Source organism: Pristiophorus japonicus, chromosome 19 (assembly GCF_044704955.1).
Source record: "Pristiophorus japonicus isolate sPriJap1 chromosome 19, sPriJap1.hap1, whole genome shotgun sequence".
Classification (NCBI taxonomy): domain Eukaryota; kingdom Metazoa; phylum Chordata; class Chondrichthyes; family Pristiophoridae; genus Pristiophorus; species Pristiophorus japonicus.
This window is the reverse complement of record NC_091995.1, coordinates 74,261,701-74,279,866: the sequence shown is the minus strand read 5'-3', so window position 1 is coordinate 74,279,866 and position 18,166 is coordinate 74,261,701. Positions and strand designations below refer to the sequence as shown.

At 42.9% G+C, this 18,166-nt stretch overlaps 1 protein-coding gene across 1 annotated transcript; it reads right to left on the bottom strand.

Moving 5' to 3' along the window:
- Positions 1-3,960: 3,960 nt before the first annotated feature.
- LOC139230268 (uncharacterized) lies at positions 3,961-16,882 on the bottom strand. The gene is given in 4 exon segments (XM_070862096.1): positions 3,961-4,128; positions 14,027-14,095; positions 15,094-15,195; positions 16,871-16,882. Coding segments are annotated over 4 exon segments (351 nt in total).
- Positions 16,883-18,166: the final 1,284 nt, after the last annotated feature.

Genomic DNA, 18,166 nt, shown 5'->3' with positions numbered 1-18,166 from the left:
TTCTCTCTCTCTCCATCCTCTATTTTCTCATTTTCTCCATTCTCTCCTCTCTCTTTCTCCTTTCTCGCTATTCTTTCTCTTTCTCTCCTTTCTCTCTTTCTCCCCTTTTGCTCTCTCTGCTTTCTCTCTCTCGCTCCTTTCTTTCTCTCTCTCTCTCTTCTTTCTCCCACTCTCCCTCTCTCCTTTCTCTCTATTGCTCCTTTCTCTCTATCTCTCCTTTCTCTCCTTTTCTCTCCTTTCTAACTCTCTCTTACCTTTCTCTCTCTCCTTTCTCGCTCTCTTCCCTCTCTCCTTTCTCTATCTCTCCTTTATCAGTCTCTCCTTTCTCTCTCTCTCTTCTTTCTATCTCTCCTTTCTCTTTTCTCTCTTTCTTCTCCTTTCTCTCTCTCCTTCTCTTCTCTCTCTCTTTCGCACGCTCTCCTTTCTCGCTCTCTCCTTTTTCTCCATTATCTCCCCTTTCTCTCTCGTTCTACTTTCCCTTACCTCTATTTTCTCTCCTTTCTCTCTCTCTCTTTATTCTATCACTTTCTACTTTCTCTTTCTCTCCTTTCTCTATCCCACTCTCCCTTTTCTCATTCTCTCTCTCCTTTCTCTCTCTCTTGTTTCTCTTTCTCGCTCTCTCCTTTTTGTCTCTCACACTCTCTCTCCTTTCATTCCTTTCTTGCTCTCTTCCCTCTCTCCTTTCTCTGTCTCTCTTTTCTCTCTCCTTTTCTCTCCTTTCCCTTTTCTATATTTTCTCTTATTTCTCTCTCTTCTTTCTATCTCTCTTCTTTCTATCTTTCTCCATTCTCTCTCCTTTCCCTATCTTCCTCTTTTTTCTCATTTTCTCCGTTCTTTCCTCTCTTTCCCTCTCTCCTCTCTCTCTATTGCTCCTTTCTCTCTATCTCTCCCCTTCTCTCCTTTTTCTCTCCTTTCTATCTCTCTCTCTCCTTTCTCCCTCTCACTCTCTTTCTCTTGTTTGTCTTTCACACTCCTTCCTCTTGCTCTCTCTCCCATTCTCTCTCTCCGTTCTCTCTCCCTCCCTTTCTCCCTCCTTTTTCTCTCTTTCTTTCTCGCTCTCTTTTCTCATTCTCTCCTTTCTCTCTCTCTCTCTCTTCCTTTCTCTCTCCCTCCATCCTCTATTTTCTCATTTTCTCCTTTCTTTCCTCTCTCTTTATTGTTTCTCTCTCTCTCCTTTTTCTCTCTCTCTCCTTTCTCTCTCTCTCTTCTTTTGCTGTCTCTGCTTTCTCTCTCTCTACCTCCTTTCTCTTTCTCTCCCTCTTTCCTTTCTCTTTCCTTTCACTCTCTCCATTCTCACTCTCCTTTCTCTCTCCCATCTATCCTTTCTCTCCCTCACCTCTCTTTCTCCATTCATTCTCTTGCTCTCTCTCCTTTCCCTCTCCTTTCTCTCTCTCCTTTCTCTCTTTCTCTCCTTTCTCTATCTCTCCTTTATCTGTTTCTCCTTTCTCTCTCTCCTTTCTCTCTCTCACTCTCTTCTTTCTATCTCCTGTTTCTCTTCTCTCTCTCCTTTCTCTCTCTTCTTTCTCATGCTCTCCTTCCTTGCTCTCTCCTTTCTCTCCATTATCTCCCCTTTCTCTCTCGCTCTCCTTTCCCTTACCTCTATTTTCTCTCCTTTCTCTCTCTCTTTATTCTATCACTTTCTACTTTCTATTTCTCTCCTTTCTCTATCTCACTCTTGCTTTTCTCTTTCTCTCTCTCCTTTCTCTCTGTCTCTTGCTTCTCTTTCTCGCGCTCTCCTTTTGGTCTCTCACGCTCTCTCTCTCCTTCCTTTCACTCCTTTCTTGCTCTCTTCCCTCTCTCCTTTCTCTGTCTCTCTTTTCTCTCTCCTTTTCTCTCCTTTCCCTTATCTGTATTTTTTCTTATTTCTCTCTTCTTTCTATCTCTCTTCTTTCTATCTTTCTCCATTCTCTCTCCTTTCCCTATCTTCCTCTTTTTTCTCATTTTCTCCGTTCTTTCCTCTCTTTCCCTCTCTCCTCTCTCTCTATTGCTCCTTTCTCTCTATCTCTCCCTTCTCTTCTTTTTCTCTCCTTTCTATCTATCTCTCTCCTTTCTCCCTCTCACTCTCTTTCTCTTGTTTGTCTTTCACATTCCTTCCTCTTGTTCTCTCTCCCGTTCTCTCTCTCCGTTCTCTCTCCCTCCTATCTCCCTCCTTTTTCTCACTTTTCTTTCTCGCTCTCTTTTCTCATTCTCTCCTTTCTCTCTCTCTCTCTCTCCTTTCTCTCTTTCTCTCCTTTTGCTCTGTCTCCTTTCTCTCGTTTCTCTCTCTCTCTCCTCTCTCTCTCTCTCCATTCTGTCCTTTCTCTCCCTCATATCTGTCTCTCTCCTTTCTCTATCTCACTCTTTCTCTCCTTTTCCCTTATCTGTGTTTTCTCTTATTTCTCTTTCTCCTTTCTCTCTCACTCTCTCTCCTTTCTCTTTCCATTTTCTCTCTCTCTCACCTGTCTCTTTCTCCTTTATCTGTCTCCTTTCTCCCTCTCCTTTCTCTCTCTCTATTCTCCGTCACTTTTCTCTCTATCTCCTTTCTTTCCTTCCTTTCTCTCTCTTCTTTTTCTCACTTTCTCTGCATTCTTTCCATTCTCTCCCTCATATCTGTCTCTCTCCATTCTCTATATCACTTTTTCTCTCCTTTTTCCTTTCCCTGTCTCTCCTTTTTCTCTCTCTCCTTTCCCTTATCTGTATTTTCTCTTATTTCTCTTTCTCCTTTCTCCCGCACTCTCTCTCCTTTCTCTTTCCCTTTTCTCTCTCTCCTTTCTCTTTCTCCTTTCTCTCTCTCCTCTCTCTCTCTATTCTCTATCACTTTTCTCTCTATCTCCTTTCTTTCCTTTCTCTCTCTCTTCTTTTTCTCTCTTTCTCAGCAATCTTTACTTTCTCTCCCTCCTAACTGTCTCTCGCCTTTCTCTATCTCACTCCGTTCTCTTTCTCTCGTTGTTCTGTCCCTCCTCTCGTTCCTTCCTCCTCTCTCTCTCTCTATTATCTCTTTTCTCTTTTCACTCTCTCTCTCTCCTTTCACTCTCTCCTTTCTCTCTCTCTCTTGCTTCTCTTTCTCGCTCCTAAATCTTGCTCGCGCTCTCTTTTTTCTATCTCGCTCTCTCCGTTCACTCTCTCTCCTTTCTCTCTCTCATTTTTTACCTCTCATTTCTCTCTATACTTTCTCTCCGTTCTCTCCTTTCTCTCCTTTCAATCTCTCCATCCTCTCAACTTTCTCTCCTGCCCTTCTCTCTCTCTCTCTCCTTCCTTTCTCTCTCTCTTTTCTCTCCTTTGTCGCTCTCATCCCTCTCTCCTTTCCCCATCTCTCCTTTCTCACTCATTTTTCTCTCTCTCTATTTCCCTTATATATATTTTCTCTTATTTCTCTCTCCATCTCTCTTCTTTCTATCTTTCTCCTTTCTCTCTCCCTCCAACCTCTATTTTCTCATTTTCTCCATTCTCTCCTCTCTCTTTATCCTTTCTCTCTCTCTCTCCTTTCTCTCTCTCTCTCCTTTTGCTCTCTCTGCTTTCTCTCTCTCTACCTCCTTTCTCTCTCTCTCCCTCTCTCCTTTCTCTTTCCTTTCAGTCTCTCCATTCTCACTCTCCTTTCTCTCTCCCTTCTATCCTTTCTCTCTCGATCTCTCTCTCCTTTCATCTCTTCTTGCTCTCTCTCCTTTCCCTCTCTTTTCTCTCTCTCCTTTCTCTCTTTCTCTTCTTTCTCTATCTCTCCTTTATCTGTTTCTCCTTTATCTCTCTCCTTTCTCTCTCTCTTTCTAACTCTCCTTTCTCTTTTTTCTCTCTCTCCTTTCTCTCTCTCCTTTCTCTCTCTCCGTTCTCTCTCTCCTTTCTCATGCTCTCCTTTCTTGCTCTCACCTTTCTCTCCATTATCTCCCCTTTCTCTCTCTCTCTCCTTTCCCATACCTCTATTTTCTCTCCTTTCTCTCTCTCTTTATTCTATCACTTTCTACTTTCTCTTTCTCTCCTTTCTCTATCTCACTCTCGCTTTTCTTGTTCTCTCTCTCCTTTCTCTCTCTCTCTCTCTTGTTTCTCTTCCTCACGCTCTTCTTTTGGTCTCTCTCGCTCTCTCCTTTCTTTCACTCCTTTCTTGCTCTCTTCCCTCTCTCCTTTCTCTGTCTCTCCTTTCTCTCTCCTTTCCCTTATCTGTATTTTCTCTTATTTCTCTTTCTTCTTTCTATCTCTCTTCTTTCTATCTTTCTCCATTCTCTCTCCTTTCCCTATCTTTCTCTTTTTTCTCATTTGCTCCATTCTTTCCTCTCTCTCACTCTCTCCTTTCTATCTCTCTCTCCCTCGCTCCTTTCTCTCTATTGCGCCTTTCTCTCTATCTCTCCCTTCTCTCCTTTTTCTTTCCTTTCTATCTCTCTCTCTCCTTTCCCTCTCTCTCTCTCACTCTCTTTCTCTTGTTTGTCTTTCACGCTCCTTCCTCTTGCTCTCTCCCATTCTAATCGCTCCGTTCTCTCTCCCTCCTTTCTCCCTCCTTTTTCTCTCTTTACTATCTCTCTCTCTTTTCTCAATTTCTCCTTTCTCTCTCTCTCCTTTCTCTCTTTCTCTCCTTTTGCTCTGTCTCCTTTCTCTCGTTTCTATCTCTCTCCTCTCTCTCTCCATTCTGTCCTTTCTCTCCCTCATATCTGTCTTTCTCCTTTCTCTATCTCACTCTTTCTCTCCATTTTCCTTTCCTTGTCTCTCCTTTTTCCCTCTCTCCTTTCCCTTATCTGTATATTCTCTTATTTCTCTTTCTCCTTTCTCTCTCATTCTCTCTCCTTTCTTTTTCCCTTTTCTCTCTTTCCTTTCTCTTTCTCCTTTCTATCTCTCCTTTCTCTCTCTCTCCTCTCTCTCTCTCTCTATTCTCTATCACTTTTCTCTCTATCTCCTTTCTTTCCTTTCTCTCTCTCTTCTTTTTCTCTCTTTCTCAGCAATCTTTACTTTCTCTCCCTCCTAACTGTCTCTCGCCTTACTCTATCTTACTCCGTTCTCTTTCTCTCATTGTTCTGTCCCTCCTCTCGTTCCTTCCTCCTTTCTCTCTCTCTATTATCTCTTTTCTCTTTTCACTCTCTCTCTCTCTCCTTTCACTCTCTCCTTTCTCCCTCTCTTGCTTCTCTTTCTCGCTCCTAGATTTTGCTCGCTCTCTCCTTTTTCTATCTCGTTCTCTCCGTTCACTCTCTCTCCTTTCTCTCTCTCCTTTTCTACCTCTCATTTCTCTCTCTCCTTTCTCTCCTTTCTCTCCTTTCAATCTCTCCATCCTCTCAACTTTCTCTCCCACCTTTCTCTCTCTCTCCCTCCTTTCTCTCTCTCCTTTCTCTCCTTTCTAGCTCTCGTCCCTCTCTCCTTTTTCCGTCTCTCATTTCTCACTCATTTTTCTCTCTCTCTTCTTTCCCTTATATTTATTTTCTCTTATTTCTCTCTCCATCTCTCTTCTTTCTATCTTTCTCCTTTCTCTCTCCCTCCATTCTCTATTTTCTCATTTTCTCCATTCTCTCCTCTCTATATCCTTTCTCTCTCTCCTTTCTCTCACTCTACTTTCACTCTCTCCTTTTGCTCTCTCTGCTTTCTGTCTCTCTACCTCCTTTTTCTCTCTCTCCCTCTCTCCTTTCTTTTTCCTTTCACTCTCTCCATTCTCACTCTCCTTTCTCTCTCCCTTCTATTCTTTCTCTCTCTCTCTCTCTCTCTCTCCTTTCATTCTCTTTTTGCTATCTCTCTCCTTTCCCTCTCTTTTCTCTCTCTCCTTTCTCTCTTTCTCTCCTTTCTCTATCTTTGCTTTATCTGTTTCTCCTTTCTCTCTCTCCTTTCGCTCTCTCTCTTCTTTCTATCTCTCCTTTCTCTCCTTTCTCTCTCTCCTTTCTCTCTCTCCTTTCTCACGCTCTCCTTTCTTGCTTTCTCCTTTCTCTCCATTATCTCCCCTTTCTCTCTCGCTCTCCTTTCCCTTACCTCTATTTTCTCTCCTTTTTCTCTCTCTTTATTCTATCACTTTCTACTTTCTCTTTCTCTCCTTTCTCTATCTCACTCTCGCTTTTCTCATTCTCTCTCTCCTTTCTCTCTCTCTCTCTTGTTTCTCTTTCTCACGCTCTCCTTTTGGTCTCTCTCGCTCACTATCTCCTTTCTTTCACTCCTTTCTTGCTCTCTTCCCTCTCTCCTTTATTTCACTCCTTTCTTGCTCTCTTCCCTCTCTCCTTTCTGTGTCTCTCTTTTCTCTCTCCTTTTCTCTCATTTCCCTTATCTGTATTTTCTCTTATTTCTCTCTCTTCTTTCAACTCTTTTCTTTCTATCTTTCTCCATTCTCTCTCCTTTCCCTATCTTTCTCTTTTTTCTCATTTTCTCCATTCTCTCCTCTCTCTCTCTCTCCTTTCTCCCTCTCTCTCCCTCTCTCCTTTATCTCTTTTGCTCCTTTCTCTCCTTTTCTCTCCTTTGTATCTCTCTCTCTCCTTTCTCTCTCTCTCTCACTCTCTTTCTCTTGTTTGTCTTTCACACTTCTTCATCTTGCTCTCTCTCCTGTTCTCTCTGTACATTCTCTCTCCCTCCTTTCTCCCTCATTTTTCTCTCTTTTCTTTCTCTCTCTCTTTTGTCATTCTCTCCTTTCTCTCTCTCCCTTCTCTCCTTTCTTTCTCTCTCTCTCATGCTCTTCATCTCTCTCTCTCTTACTCTCTCTCTCCTTTCCCTTTCTCCTTTATCTCTGTCTCCTTTCTCTCTCTCCTTTCTCTCTGTCTCCTTTCTCTCGTTTCTCTCGCTCTCCTCTCTCTCTCCATTCTGTCCTTTCTCTCCCTCATATCTGTCTCTCTCCTTTCTCTATCTCACTCTTTCTCTCCTTTTTCCTTTTCCTGTCTCTCCTTTTTCTCTCTCTCCTTTCCCGTATCTGTATTTTCTCTTATTTCTCTCTCTCCTTTCTCTCTCTCTCTCCTTTCTCTCTCTCCTTTCTCTCTCTCATTTCTCTCTCTCCTTTCTCTCTCTCTCTCCTTTCTCTCTCTCCTTTCTCTCTCTCATTTCTCTCTCTCCTTTCTCTCTCTCTATTCTCTATCCTCCTCTCTTACCTCCTCTCTCCCTCTCTCTCTTTTCTCTCTTTTCTCTTTTCACTCTCTCTCTCCTTTCTCTCTCTCCTTTCTCTCTCTCTTGTTTCTCTTTCTCGCTCCTAAATCATGCTCGCTCTCTCCTTTCTCTCTCTCGCTCTCTCCGTTCACTCTCCTTTCTCTCTCTCCTTTTCTGCCTCTCAATTCTCTCTCGCCTTTCTCTCCTTTCAATCTCTCCATTCTCTCAACTTTCTCTCCCGCCTTTCTCGCTCTCTCTCCCTCCTCTCTCTCTCCTTTCTCTCCTTTCTCGCTCTCTTCCCTCTCTCCTTTCTCCGTCTCTCCTTTCTCACTCATTTTTCTCTCTCCTTTCCCTTATCTGTATTTTCTCTTATTTCTCTTTCTCCTTTCTCTCTCACTCTCTCTCCTTTCTCTTTCCCTTTTCTCTCTCTCCTTTCTCTTTCTCCTTTCTCTCTCTCCTCTCTCTCTCTATTCTCTATCACTTTTCTCTCTATCTCCTTTCTTTCCTTTCTCTCTCTCTTCTTTTTCTCTCTTTCTCAGCAATCTTTACTTTCTCTCCCTCCTAACTGTCTCTCGCCTTTCTCTATCTCACTCCGTTCTCTTTCTCTCGTTGTTCTGTCCCTCCTCTCGTTCCTTCCTCCTCTCTCTCTCTCTATTATCTCTTTTCTCTTTTCACTCTCTCTCTCTCCTTTCACTCTCTCCTTTCTCTCTCTCTCTTGCTTCTCTTTCTCGCTCCTAAATCTTGCTCGCGCTCTCTTTTTTCTATCTCGCTCTCTCCGTTCACTCTCTCTCCTTTCTCTCTCTCATTTTTTACCTCTCATTTCTCTCTATACTTTCTCTCCGTTCTCTCCTTTCTCTCCTTTCAATCTCTCCATCCTCTCAACTTTCTCTCCACCTTTCTCTCTCTCTCTCCTTCCTTTCTCTCTCTCTCTTTTCTCTCCTTTGTCGCTCTCATCCCTCTCTCCTTTCACCATCTCTCCTTTCTCACTCATTTTTCTCTCTCTCTCCTTTCCCTTATATATATTTTCTCTTATTTCTCTCTCCATCTCTCTTCTTTCTATATTTCTCCTTTCTCTCTCCCTCCAACCTCTATTTTCTCATTTTCTCCATTCTCTCCTCTCTCTTTATCCTTTCTCTCTCTCTCTCTCCTTTCTCTCTCTCTCTCCTTTTGCTCTCTCTGCTTTCTCTCTCTCTACCTCCTTTCTCTCTCTCTCCCTCTCTCCTTTCTCTTTCCTTTCAGTCTCTCCATTCTCACTCTCCTTTCTCTCTCCCTTCTATCCTTTCTCTCTCGATCTCTCTCTCCTTTCATTCTCTTCTTGCTCTCTCTCCTTTCCCTCTCTTTTCTCTCTCTCCTTTCTCTCTTTCTCTTCTTTCTCTATCTCTCCTTTATCTGTTTCTCCTTTATCTCTCTCCTTTCTCTCTCTCTCTCTAACTCTCCTTTCTCTTTTTTCTCTCTCTCCTTTCTCTCTCTCCTTTCTCTCTCTCTGTTCTCTCTCTCCTTTCTCATGCTCTCCTTTCTTGCTCTCACCTTTCTCTCCATTATCTCCCCTTTGACTCTCTCTCTCCTTTCCCATACCTCTATTTTCTCTCCTTTCTCTCTCTCTTTATTCTATCACTTTCTACTTTCTCTTTCTCTCCTTTCTCTATCTCACTCTCGCTTTTCTCGTTCTCTCTCTCCTTTCTCTCTCTCTCTCTCTCTTGTTTCTCTTCCTCACGCTCTCCTTTTGGTCTCTCTCGCTCTCTCCTTTCTTTCACTCCTTTCTTGCCTCTCTTCCCTCTCTCCTTTCTCTGTCTCTCCTTTCTCTCTCCTTTCCCTTATCTGTATTTTCTCTTATTTCTCTTTCTTCTTTCTATCTCTCTTCTTTCTATCTTTCTCCATTCTCTCTCCTTTCCCTATCTTTCTCTTTTTTCTCATTTGCTCCATTCTTTCCTCTCTCTCACTCTCTCCTTTCTCTCTCTCTCTCCCTCGCTCCTTTCTCTCTATTGCGCCTTTCTCTCTATCTCTCCCTTCTCTCCTTTTTCTCTCCTTTCTATCTCTCTCTCCTTTCCCTCTCTCTCTCTCACTCTCTTTCTCTTGTTTGTCTTTCACGCTCCTTCCTCTTGCTCTCTCCCATTCTAATCGCTCCGTTCTCTCTCCCTCCTTTCTCCCTCCTTTTTCTCTCTTTTCTTTCTCTCTCTCTTTTCTCAATGTCTCCTTTCTCTCTCTCTCCTTTCTCTCTTTCTCTCCTTTTGCTCTGTCTCCTTTCTCTCGTTTCTATCTCTCTCCTCTCTCTCTCCATTCTGTCCTTTCTCTCCCTCATATCTGTCTTTCTCCTTTCTCTATCTCACTCTTTCTCTCCATTTTCCTTTCCTTGTCTCTCCTTTTTCCCTCTCTCCTTTCCCTTATCAGTATATTCTCTTATTTCTCTTTCTCCTTTCTCTCTCATTCTCTCTCCTTTCTTTTTCCCTTTTCTCTCTTTCCTTTCTCTTTCTCCTTTCTATCTCTCCTTTCTCTCTCTCTCCTCTCTCTCTCTCTCTCTATTCTCTATCACTTTTCTCTCTATCTCCTTTCTTTCCTTTCTCTCTCTCTTCTTTTTCTCTCTTTCTCAGCAATCTTTACTTTCTCTCCCTCCTAACTGTCTCTCGCCTTACTCTATCTTACTCCATTCTCTTTCTCTCATTGTTCTGTCCCTCCTCTCGTTCCTTCCTCCTCTCTCTCTCTCTCTATTATCTCTTTTCTCTTTTCACTCTCTCTCTCTCTTCTTTCTCTCTCTCCTTTCTCACGCTCTCCTTTCTTGCTTTCTCCTTTCTCTCCATTATCTCCCCTTTCTCTCTCGCTCTCCTTTCCCTTACCTCTATTTTCTCTCCTTTTTCTCTCTCTTTATTCTATCACTTTCTCTCCTTTCTCTATCTCACTCTCGCTTTTCTCATTCTCTCTCTCCTTTCTCTCTCTCTCTCTTGTTTCTCATTCTCACGCTCTCCTTTTGGTCTCTCTCGCTCACTATTTCCTTTCTTTCACTCCTTTCTTGCTCTCTTCCCTCTCTCCTTTATTTCACTCCTATCTTGCTCTCTTCCCTCTCTCCTTTCTGTGTCTCTCTTTTCTCTCTCCTTTTCTCTCCTTTCCCTTATCTGTATTTTCTCTTATTTCTCTCTCTTCTTTCAACTCTCTTCTTTCTATCTTTCTCCATTCTCTCTCCTTTCCCTATCTTTCTCTTTTTTCTCATTTTTTCCGTTCTCTCCTCTCTCTCTCTCTCCTTTCTCCCTCTCTCTCCCTCTCTCCTTTATCTCTTTTGCTCCTTTCTCTCCTTTTCTCTCCTTTGTATCTCTCTCTCTCTCCTTTCTCTCTCTCTCTCACTCTCTTTCTCTTGTTTGTCTTTCACACTTCTTCATCTTGCTCTCTCTCCTGTTCTCTCTGTACATTCTCTCTCCCTCCTTTCTCCCTCATTTTTCTCTCTTTTCTTTCTCTCTCTCTTTTGTCATTCTCTCCTTTCTCTCTCTCCCTTCTCTCCTTTCTTTCTCTCTCTCTCATGCTCTTCATCTCTCTCTCTCTTACTCTCTCTCTCCTTTCCCTTTCTCCTTTATCTCTGTCTCCTTTCTCTCTCTCCTTTCTCTCTGTCTCCTTTCTCTCGTTTCTCTCGCTCTCCTCTCTCTCTCCATTCTGTCCTTTCTCTCCCTCATATCTGTCTCTCTCCTTTCTCTATCTCACTCTTTCTCTCCTTTTTCCTTTTCCTGTCTCTCCTTTTTCTCTCTCTCCTTTCCTGTATCTGTATTTTCTCTTATTTCTCTCTCTCCTTTCTCTCTCTCTCTCCTTTCTCTTTCTCCTTTCTCTCTCTCATTTCTCTCTCTCCTTTCTCTCTCTCTCTTCTCTATCCTCCTCTCTTTCCTCCTCTCTCCCTCTCTCTCTTTTCTCTCTTTTCTCTTTTCACTCTCTCTCTCCTTTCTCTCTCTCTTGTTTCTCTTTCTTGCTCCTAAATCATGCTCGCTCTCTCCTTTCTCTCTCTCGCTCTCTCCGTTCACTCTCTCTCCTTTCTCTCTCTCCTTTTCTACCTCTCAATTCTCTCTCGCCTTTCTCTCCTTTCAATCTCTCCATTCTCTCAACTTTCTCTCCCGCCTTTCTCGCTCTCTCTCCCTCCTCTCTCTCTCCTTTCTCTCCTTTCTCGCTCTCTTCCCTCTCTCCTTTCTCCGTCTCTCCTTTCTCACTCATTTTTCTCTCTCCTTTCCCTTATCTGTTTTTTCTCTTATTTCTCTTTCTCCTTTCTCTCTCACTCTCTCTCCTTTCTCTTTCCCTTTTCTCTCTCTCCTTTCTCTTTCTCCTTTCTCTCTCTCCTCTCTCTCTCTATTCTCTATCACTTTTCTCTCTATCTCCTTTCTTTCCTTTCTCTCTCTCTTCTTTTTTTCTCTTTCTCAGCAATCTTTACTTTCTCTCCCTCCTAACTGTCTCTCGCCTTTCTCTATCTCACTCCGTTCTCTTTCTCTCGTTGTTCTGTCCCTCCTCTCGTTCTTTCCTCCTCTCTCTCTCTCGATTATCTCTTTTCTCTTTTCACTCTCTCTCTCTCCTTTCACTCTCTCCTTTCTCTCTCTCTCTTGCTTCTCTTTCTCGCTCCTAAATCTTGCTCGCGCTCTCTTTTTTCTATCTCGCTCTCTCCGTTCACTCTCTATCCTTTCTCTCTCTCCTTTTTTACCTCTCATTTCTCTCTCTACTTTCTCTCCGTTCTCTCCTTTCTCTCCTTTCAATCTCTCCATCCTCCCAACTTTCTCTCCCGCCTTTCTCTCTCTCTCTCCTTCCTTTCTCTCTCTCTTTTCTCTCCTTTCTCGCTCTCATCCCTCTCTCCTTTCTCCATCTCTCCTTTCTCACTCATTTTTCTCTCTCTCTCCTTTCCCTTATATATATTTTCTCTTATTTCTCTCTCCATCTCTCTTCTTTCTATCTTTCTCCTTTCTCTCTCCCTCCAACCTCTATTTTCTCATTTTCTCCATTCTCTCCTCTCTCTTTATCCTTTCTCTCTCTCTCTCCTTTCTCTCTCTCTCTCCATTTGCTCTCTCTGCTTTCTCTCTCTCTACCTCCTTTCTCTCTCTCTCCCTCTCTCCTTTCTCTTTCCTTTCAGTCTCTCCATTCTCACTCTCCTTTCTCTCTCCCTTCTATCCTTTCTCTCTCGATCTCTCTCTCCTTTCATTCTCTTCTTGCTCTCTCTCCTTTCCCTCTCTTTTATCTCTCTCCTTTCTCTCTCTCTTTCTAACTCTCCTTTCTCTTTTTTCTCTCTCTCCTTTCTCTCTCTCCTTTCTCTCTCTCCATTCTCTCTCTCCTTTCTCATGCTCTCCTTTCTTGCTCTCACCTTTCTCTCCATTATCTCCCCTTTCTCTCTCTCTCTCTCCTTTCCCATACCTCTATTTTCTCTCCTTTCTCTCTCTCTTTATTCTATCACTTTCTACTTTCTCTTTCTCTCCTTTCTCTATCTCACTCTCGCTTTTCTCGTTCTCTCTCTCCTTTCTCTCTCTCTCTCTCTCTTGTTTCTCTTCCTCACGCTCTCCTTTTGGTCTCTCTCGCTCTCTCCTTTCTTTCACTCCTTTCTTGCTCTCTTCCCTCTCTCCTTTCTCTGTCTCTCCTTTCTCTCTCCTTTCCCTTATCTGTATTTTCTCTTATTTCTCTTTCTTCTTTCTATCTCTCTTCTTTCTATCTTTCTCCATTCTCTCTCCTTTCCCTATCTTTCTCTTTTTTCTCATTTTCTCCATCCTTTCCTCTCTCTCACTCTCTCCTTTCTCTCTCTCTCTCTCCCTCGCTCCTTTCTCTCTATTGCGCCTTTCTCTCTATCTCTCCCTTCTCTCCTTTTTCTCTCCTTTCTATCTCTCTCTCTCCTTTCCCTCTCTCTCTCTCACTCTCTTTCTCTTGTTTGTCTTTCACGCTCCTTCCTCTTGCTCTCTCCCATTCTAATCGCTCCGTTCTCTCTCCCTCCTTTCTCCCTCCTTTTTCTCTCTTTTCTTTCTCTCTCTCTTTTCTCAATGTCTCCTTTCTCTCTCTCTCCTTTCTCTCTTTCTCTCCTTTTGCTCTGTCTCCTTTCTCTCGTTTCTATCTCTCTCCTCTCTCTCTCCATTCTGTCCTTTCTCTCCCTCATATCTGTCTTTCTCCTTTCTCTATCTCACTCTTTCTCTCCATTTTCCTTTCCTTGTCTCTCCTTTTTCCCTCTCTCCTTTCCCTTATCTGTATATTCTCTTATTTCTCTTTCTCCTTTCTCTCTCATTCTCTCTCCTTTCTTTTTCCCTTTTCTCTCTTTCCTTTCTCTTTCTCCTTTCTATCTCTCCTTTCTCTCTCTCTCCTCTCTCTCTCTCTCTATTCTCTATCACTTTTCTCTCTATCTCCTTTCTTTCCTTTCTCTCTCTCTTCTTTTTCTCTCTTTCTCAGCAATCTTTACTTTCTCTCCCTCCTAACTGTCTCTCGCCTTACTCTATCTTACTCCGTTCTCTTTCTCTCATTGTTCTGTCCCTCCTCTCGTTCCTTCCTCCTCTCTCTCTCTCTCTATTATCTCTTTTCCCTTTTCACTCTCTCTCTCTCTCCTTTCACTCTCTCCTTTCTCCCTCTCTTGCTTCTCTTTCTCGCTCCTAGATTTTGCTCGCTCTCTCCTTTTTCTATCTCGTTCTCTCCGTTCACTCTCTCTCCTTTCTCTCTCTCCTTTTCTACCTCTCATTTCTCTCTCTCCTTTCTCTCCTTTCTCTCCTTTCAATCTCTCCATCCTCTCAACTTTCTCTCCCACCTTTCTCTCTCTCTCCCTCCTTTTTCTCTCTCCTTTCTCTCCTTTCTCGCTCTCGTCCCTCTCTCGTTTTTCCGTCTCTCATTTCTCACTCATTTTTCTCTCTCTCTTCTTTCCCTTATATTTATTTTCTCTTATTTCTCTCTCCATCTCTCTTCTTTCTATCTTTCTCCTTTCTCTCTCCCTCCATTCTCTATTTTCTCATTTTCTCCATTCTCTCCTCTCTCTATCCTTTCTCTCTCTCCTTTCTCTCACTCTACTTTCACTCTCTCCTTTTGCTCTCTCTGCTTTCTGTCTCTCTACTCCTTTCTCTCTCTCTCCCTCTCTCCTTTCTCTTTCCTTTCACTCTCTCCATTCTCACTCTCCTTTCTCTCTCCCTTCTATTCTTTCTCTCTCTCTCTCTCTCTCTCTCCTTTCATTTTCTTTTTGCTATCTCTCTCCTTTCCCTCTCTTTTCTCTCTCTCCTTTCTCTCTTTCTCTCCTTTCTCTATCTTTGCTTTATCTGTTTCTCATTTCTCTCTCTCCTTTCGCTCTCTCTCTTCTTTCTATCTCTCCTTTCTCTCCTTTCTCTCTCTCCTTTCTCTCTCTCCTTTCTCACGCTCTCCTTTCTTGCTTTCTCCTTTCTCTCCATTATCTCCCCTTTCTCTCTCGCTCTCCTTTCCCTTACCTCTATTTTCTCTCCTTTTTCTCTCTCTTTATTCTATCACTTTCTCTCCTTTCTCTATCTCACTCTCGCTTTTCTCATTCTCTCTCTCCTTTCTCTCTCTCTCTCTTGTTTCTCATTCTCACGCTCTCCTTTTGGTCTCTCTCGCTCACTATTTCCTTTCTTTCACTCCTTTCTTGCTCTCTTCCCTCTCTCCTTTATTTCACTCCTATCTTGCTCTCTTCCCTCTCTCCTTTCTGTGTCTCTCTTTTCGCTCTCCTTTTCTCTCCTTTCCCTTATCTGTATTTTCTCTTATTTCTCTCTCTTCTTTCAACTCTCTTCTTTCTATCTTTCTCCATTCTCTCTCCTTTCCCTATCTTTCTCTTTTTTCTCATTTTTTCCGTTCTCTCCTCTCTCTCTCTCTCCTTTCTCCCTCTCTCTCCCTCTCTCCTTTATCTCTTTTGCTCCTTTCTCTCCTTTTCTCTCCTTTGTATCTCTCTCTCTCTCCTTTCTCTCTCTCTCTCACTCTCTTTCTCTTGTTTGTCTTTCACACTTCTTCATCTTGCTCTCTCTCCTGTTCTCTCTGTACATTCTCTCTCCCTCCTTTCTCCCTCATTTTTCTCTCTTTTCTTTCTCTCTCTCTTTTGTCATTCTCTCCTTTCTCTCTCTCCCTTCTCTCCTTTCTTTCTCTCTCTCTCATGCTCTTCATCTCTCTCTCTCTTACTCTCTCTCTCCTTTCCCTTTCTCCTTTATCTCTGTCTCCTTTCTCTCTCTCCTTTCTCTCTGTCTCCTTTCTCTCGTTTCTCTCGCTCTCCTCTCTCTCTCCATTCTGTCCTTTCTCTCCCTCATATCTGTCTCTCTCCTTTCTCTATCTCACTCTTTCTCTCCTTTTTCCTTTTCCTGTCTCTCCTTTTTCTCTCTCTCCTTTCCCGTATCTGTATTTTCTCTTATTTCTCTCTCTCCTTTCTCTCTCTCTCTCCTTTCTCTTTCTCCTTTCTCTCTCTCATTTCTCTCTCTCCTTTCTCTCTCTCTCTTATCTATCCTCCTCTCTTTCCTCCTCTCTCCCTCTCTCTCTTTTCTCTCTTTTCTCTTTTCACTCTCTCTCTCCTTTCTCTCTCTCTTGTTTCTCTTTCTTGCTCCTAAATCATGCTCGCTCTCTCCTTTCTCTCTCTCGCTCTCTCCGTTCACTCTCTCTCCTTTCTCTCTCTCCTTTTCTACCTCTCAATTCTCTCTCGCCTTTCTCTCCTTTCAATCTCTCCATTCTCTCAACTTTCTCTCCCGCCTTTCTCGCTCTCTCTCCCTCCTCTCTCTCTCCTTTCTCTCCTTTCTCGCTCTCTTCCCTCTCTCCTTTCTCCGTCTCTCCTTTCTCACTCATTTTTCTCTCTCCTTTCCCTTATCTGTTTTTTCTCTTATTTCTCTTTCTCCTTTCTCTCTCACTCTCTCTCCTTTCTCTTTCCCTTTTCTCTCTCTCCTTTCTCTTTCTCCTTTCTCTCTCTCCTCTCTCTCTCTATTCTCTATCACTTTTCTCTCTATCTCCTTTCTTTCCTTTCTCTCTCTCTTCTTTTTTTCTCTTTCTCAGCAATCTTTACTTTCTCTCCCTCCTAACTGTCTCTCGCCTTTCTCTATCTCACTCCGTTCTCTTTCTCTCGTTGTTCTGTCCCTCCTCTCGTTCCTTCCTCCTCTCTCTCTCTCGATTATCTCTTTTCTCTTTTCACTCTCTCTCTCTCCTTTCACTCTCTCCTTTCTCTCTCTCTCTTGCTTCTCTTTCTCGCTCCTAAATCTTGCTCGCGCTCTCTTTTTTCTATCTCGCTCTCTCCGTTCACTCTCTATCCTTTCTCTCTCTCCTTTTTTACCTCTCATTTCTCACTCTACTTTCTCTCCGTTCTCTCCTTTCTCTCCTTTCAATCTCTCCATCCTCCCAACTTTCTCTCCCGCCTTTCTCTCTCTCTCTCCTTCCTTTCTCTCTCTCTTTTCTCTCCTTTCTCGCTCTCATCCCTCTCTCCTTTCTCCATCTCTCCTTTCTCACTCATTTTTCTCTCTCTCTCCTTTCCCTTATATATATTTTCTCTTATTTCTCTCTCCATCTCTCTTCTTTCTATCTTTCTCCTTTCTCTCTCCCTCCAACCTCTATTTTCTCATTTTCTCCATTCTCTCCTCTCTCTTTATCCTTTCTCTCTCTCTCCTTTCTCTCTCGCTCTCTCCATTTGCTCTCTCTGCTTTCTCTCTCTCTACCTCCTTTCTCTCTCTCTCCCTCTCTCCTTTCTCTTTCCTTTCAGTCTCTCCATTCTCACTCTCCTTTCTCTCTCCCTTCTATCCTTTCTCTCTCGATCTCTCTCTCCTTTCATTCTCTTCTTGCTCTCTCTCCTTTCCCTCTCTTTTATCTCTCTCCTTTCTCTCTCTCTTTCTAACTCTCCTTTCTCTTTTTTCTCTCTCTCCTTTCTCTCTCTCCTTTCTCTCTCTCCATTCTCTCTCTCCTTTCTCATGCTCTCCTTTCTTGCTCTCACCTTTCTCTCCATTATCTCCCCTTTCTCTCTCTCTCTCTCCTTTCCCATACCTCTATTTTCTCTCCTTTCTCTCTCTCTTTATTCTATCACTTTCTACTTTCTCTTTCTCTCCTTTCTCTATCTCACTCTCGCTTTTCTCGTTCTCTCTCTCCTTTCTCTCTCTCTCTCTCTCTTGTTTCTCTTCCTCACGCTCTCCTTTTGGTCTCTCTCGCTCTCTCCTTTCTTTCACTCCTTTCTTGCTCTCTTCCCTCTCTCCTTTCTCTGTCTCTCCTTTCTCTCTCCTTTCCCTTATCTGTATTTTCTCTTATTTCTCTTTCTTCTTTCTATCTCTCTTCTTTCTATCTTTCTCCATTCTCTCTCCTTTCCCTATCTTTCTCTTTTTTCTCATTTTCTCCATCCTTTCCTCTCTCTCACTCTCTCCTTTCTCTCTCTCTCTCTCCCTCGCTCCTTTCTCTCTATTGCGCCTTTCTCTCTATCTCTCCCTTCTCTCCTTTTTCTCTCCTTTCTATCTCTCTCTCTCCTTTCCCTCTCTCTCTCTCACTCTCTTTCTCTTGTTTGTCTTTCACGCTCCTTCCTCTTGCTCTCTCCCATTCTAATCGCTCCGTTCTCTCTCCCTCCTTTCTCCCTCCTTTTTCTCTCTTTTCTTTCTCTCTCTCTTTTCTCAATGTCTCCTTTCTCTCTCTCTCCTTTCTCTCTTTCTCTCCTTTTGCTCTGTCTCCTTTCTCTCGTTTCTATCTCTCTCCTCTCTCTCTCCATTCTGTCCTTTCGCTCTCTCTCCATTCCGTCCTTTCGCTCCCTCATATCTGTCTTTCTCCTTTCTCTATCTCACTCTTTCTCTCCATTTTCCTTTCCTTGCCTCTCCTTTTTCCCTCTCTCCTTTCCCTTATCTGTATATTCTCTTATTTCTCTTTCTCCTTTCTCTCTCATTCTCTCTCCTTTCTTTTTCCCTTTTCTCTCTTTCCTTTCTCTTTCTCCTTTCTATCTCTCCTTTCTCTCTCTCTCCTCTCTCTCTCTCTCTCTATTCTCTATCACTTTTCTCTCTATCTCCTTTCTTTCCTTTCTCTCTCTCTTCTTTTTCTCTCTTTCTCAGCAATCTTTACTTTCTCTCCCTCCTAACTGTCTCTCGCCTTACTCTATCTTACTCCGTTCTCTTTCTCTCATTGTTCTGTCCCTCCTCTCGTTCCTTCCTCCTCTCTCTCTCTCTATTATCTCTTTTCTCTTTTCACTCTCTCTCTCTCCTTTCACTCTCTCCTTTCTCCCTCTCTTGCTTCTCTTTCTCGCTCCTAGATTTTGCTC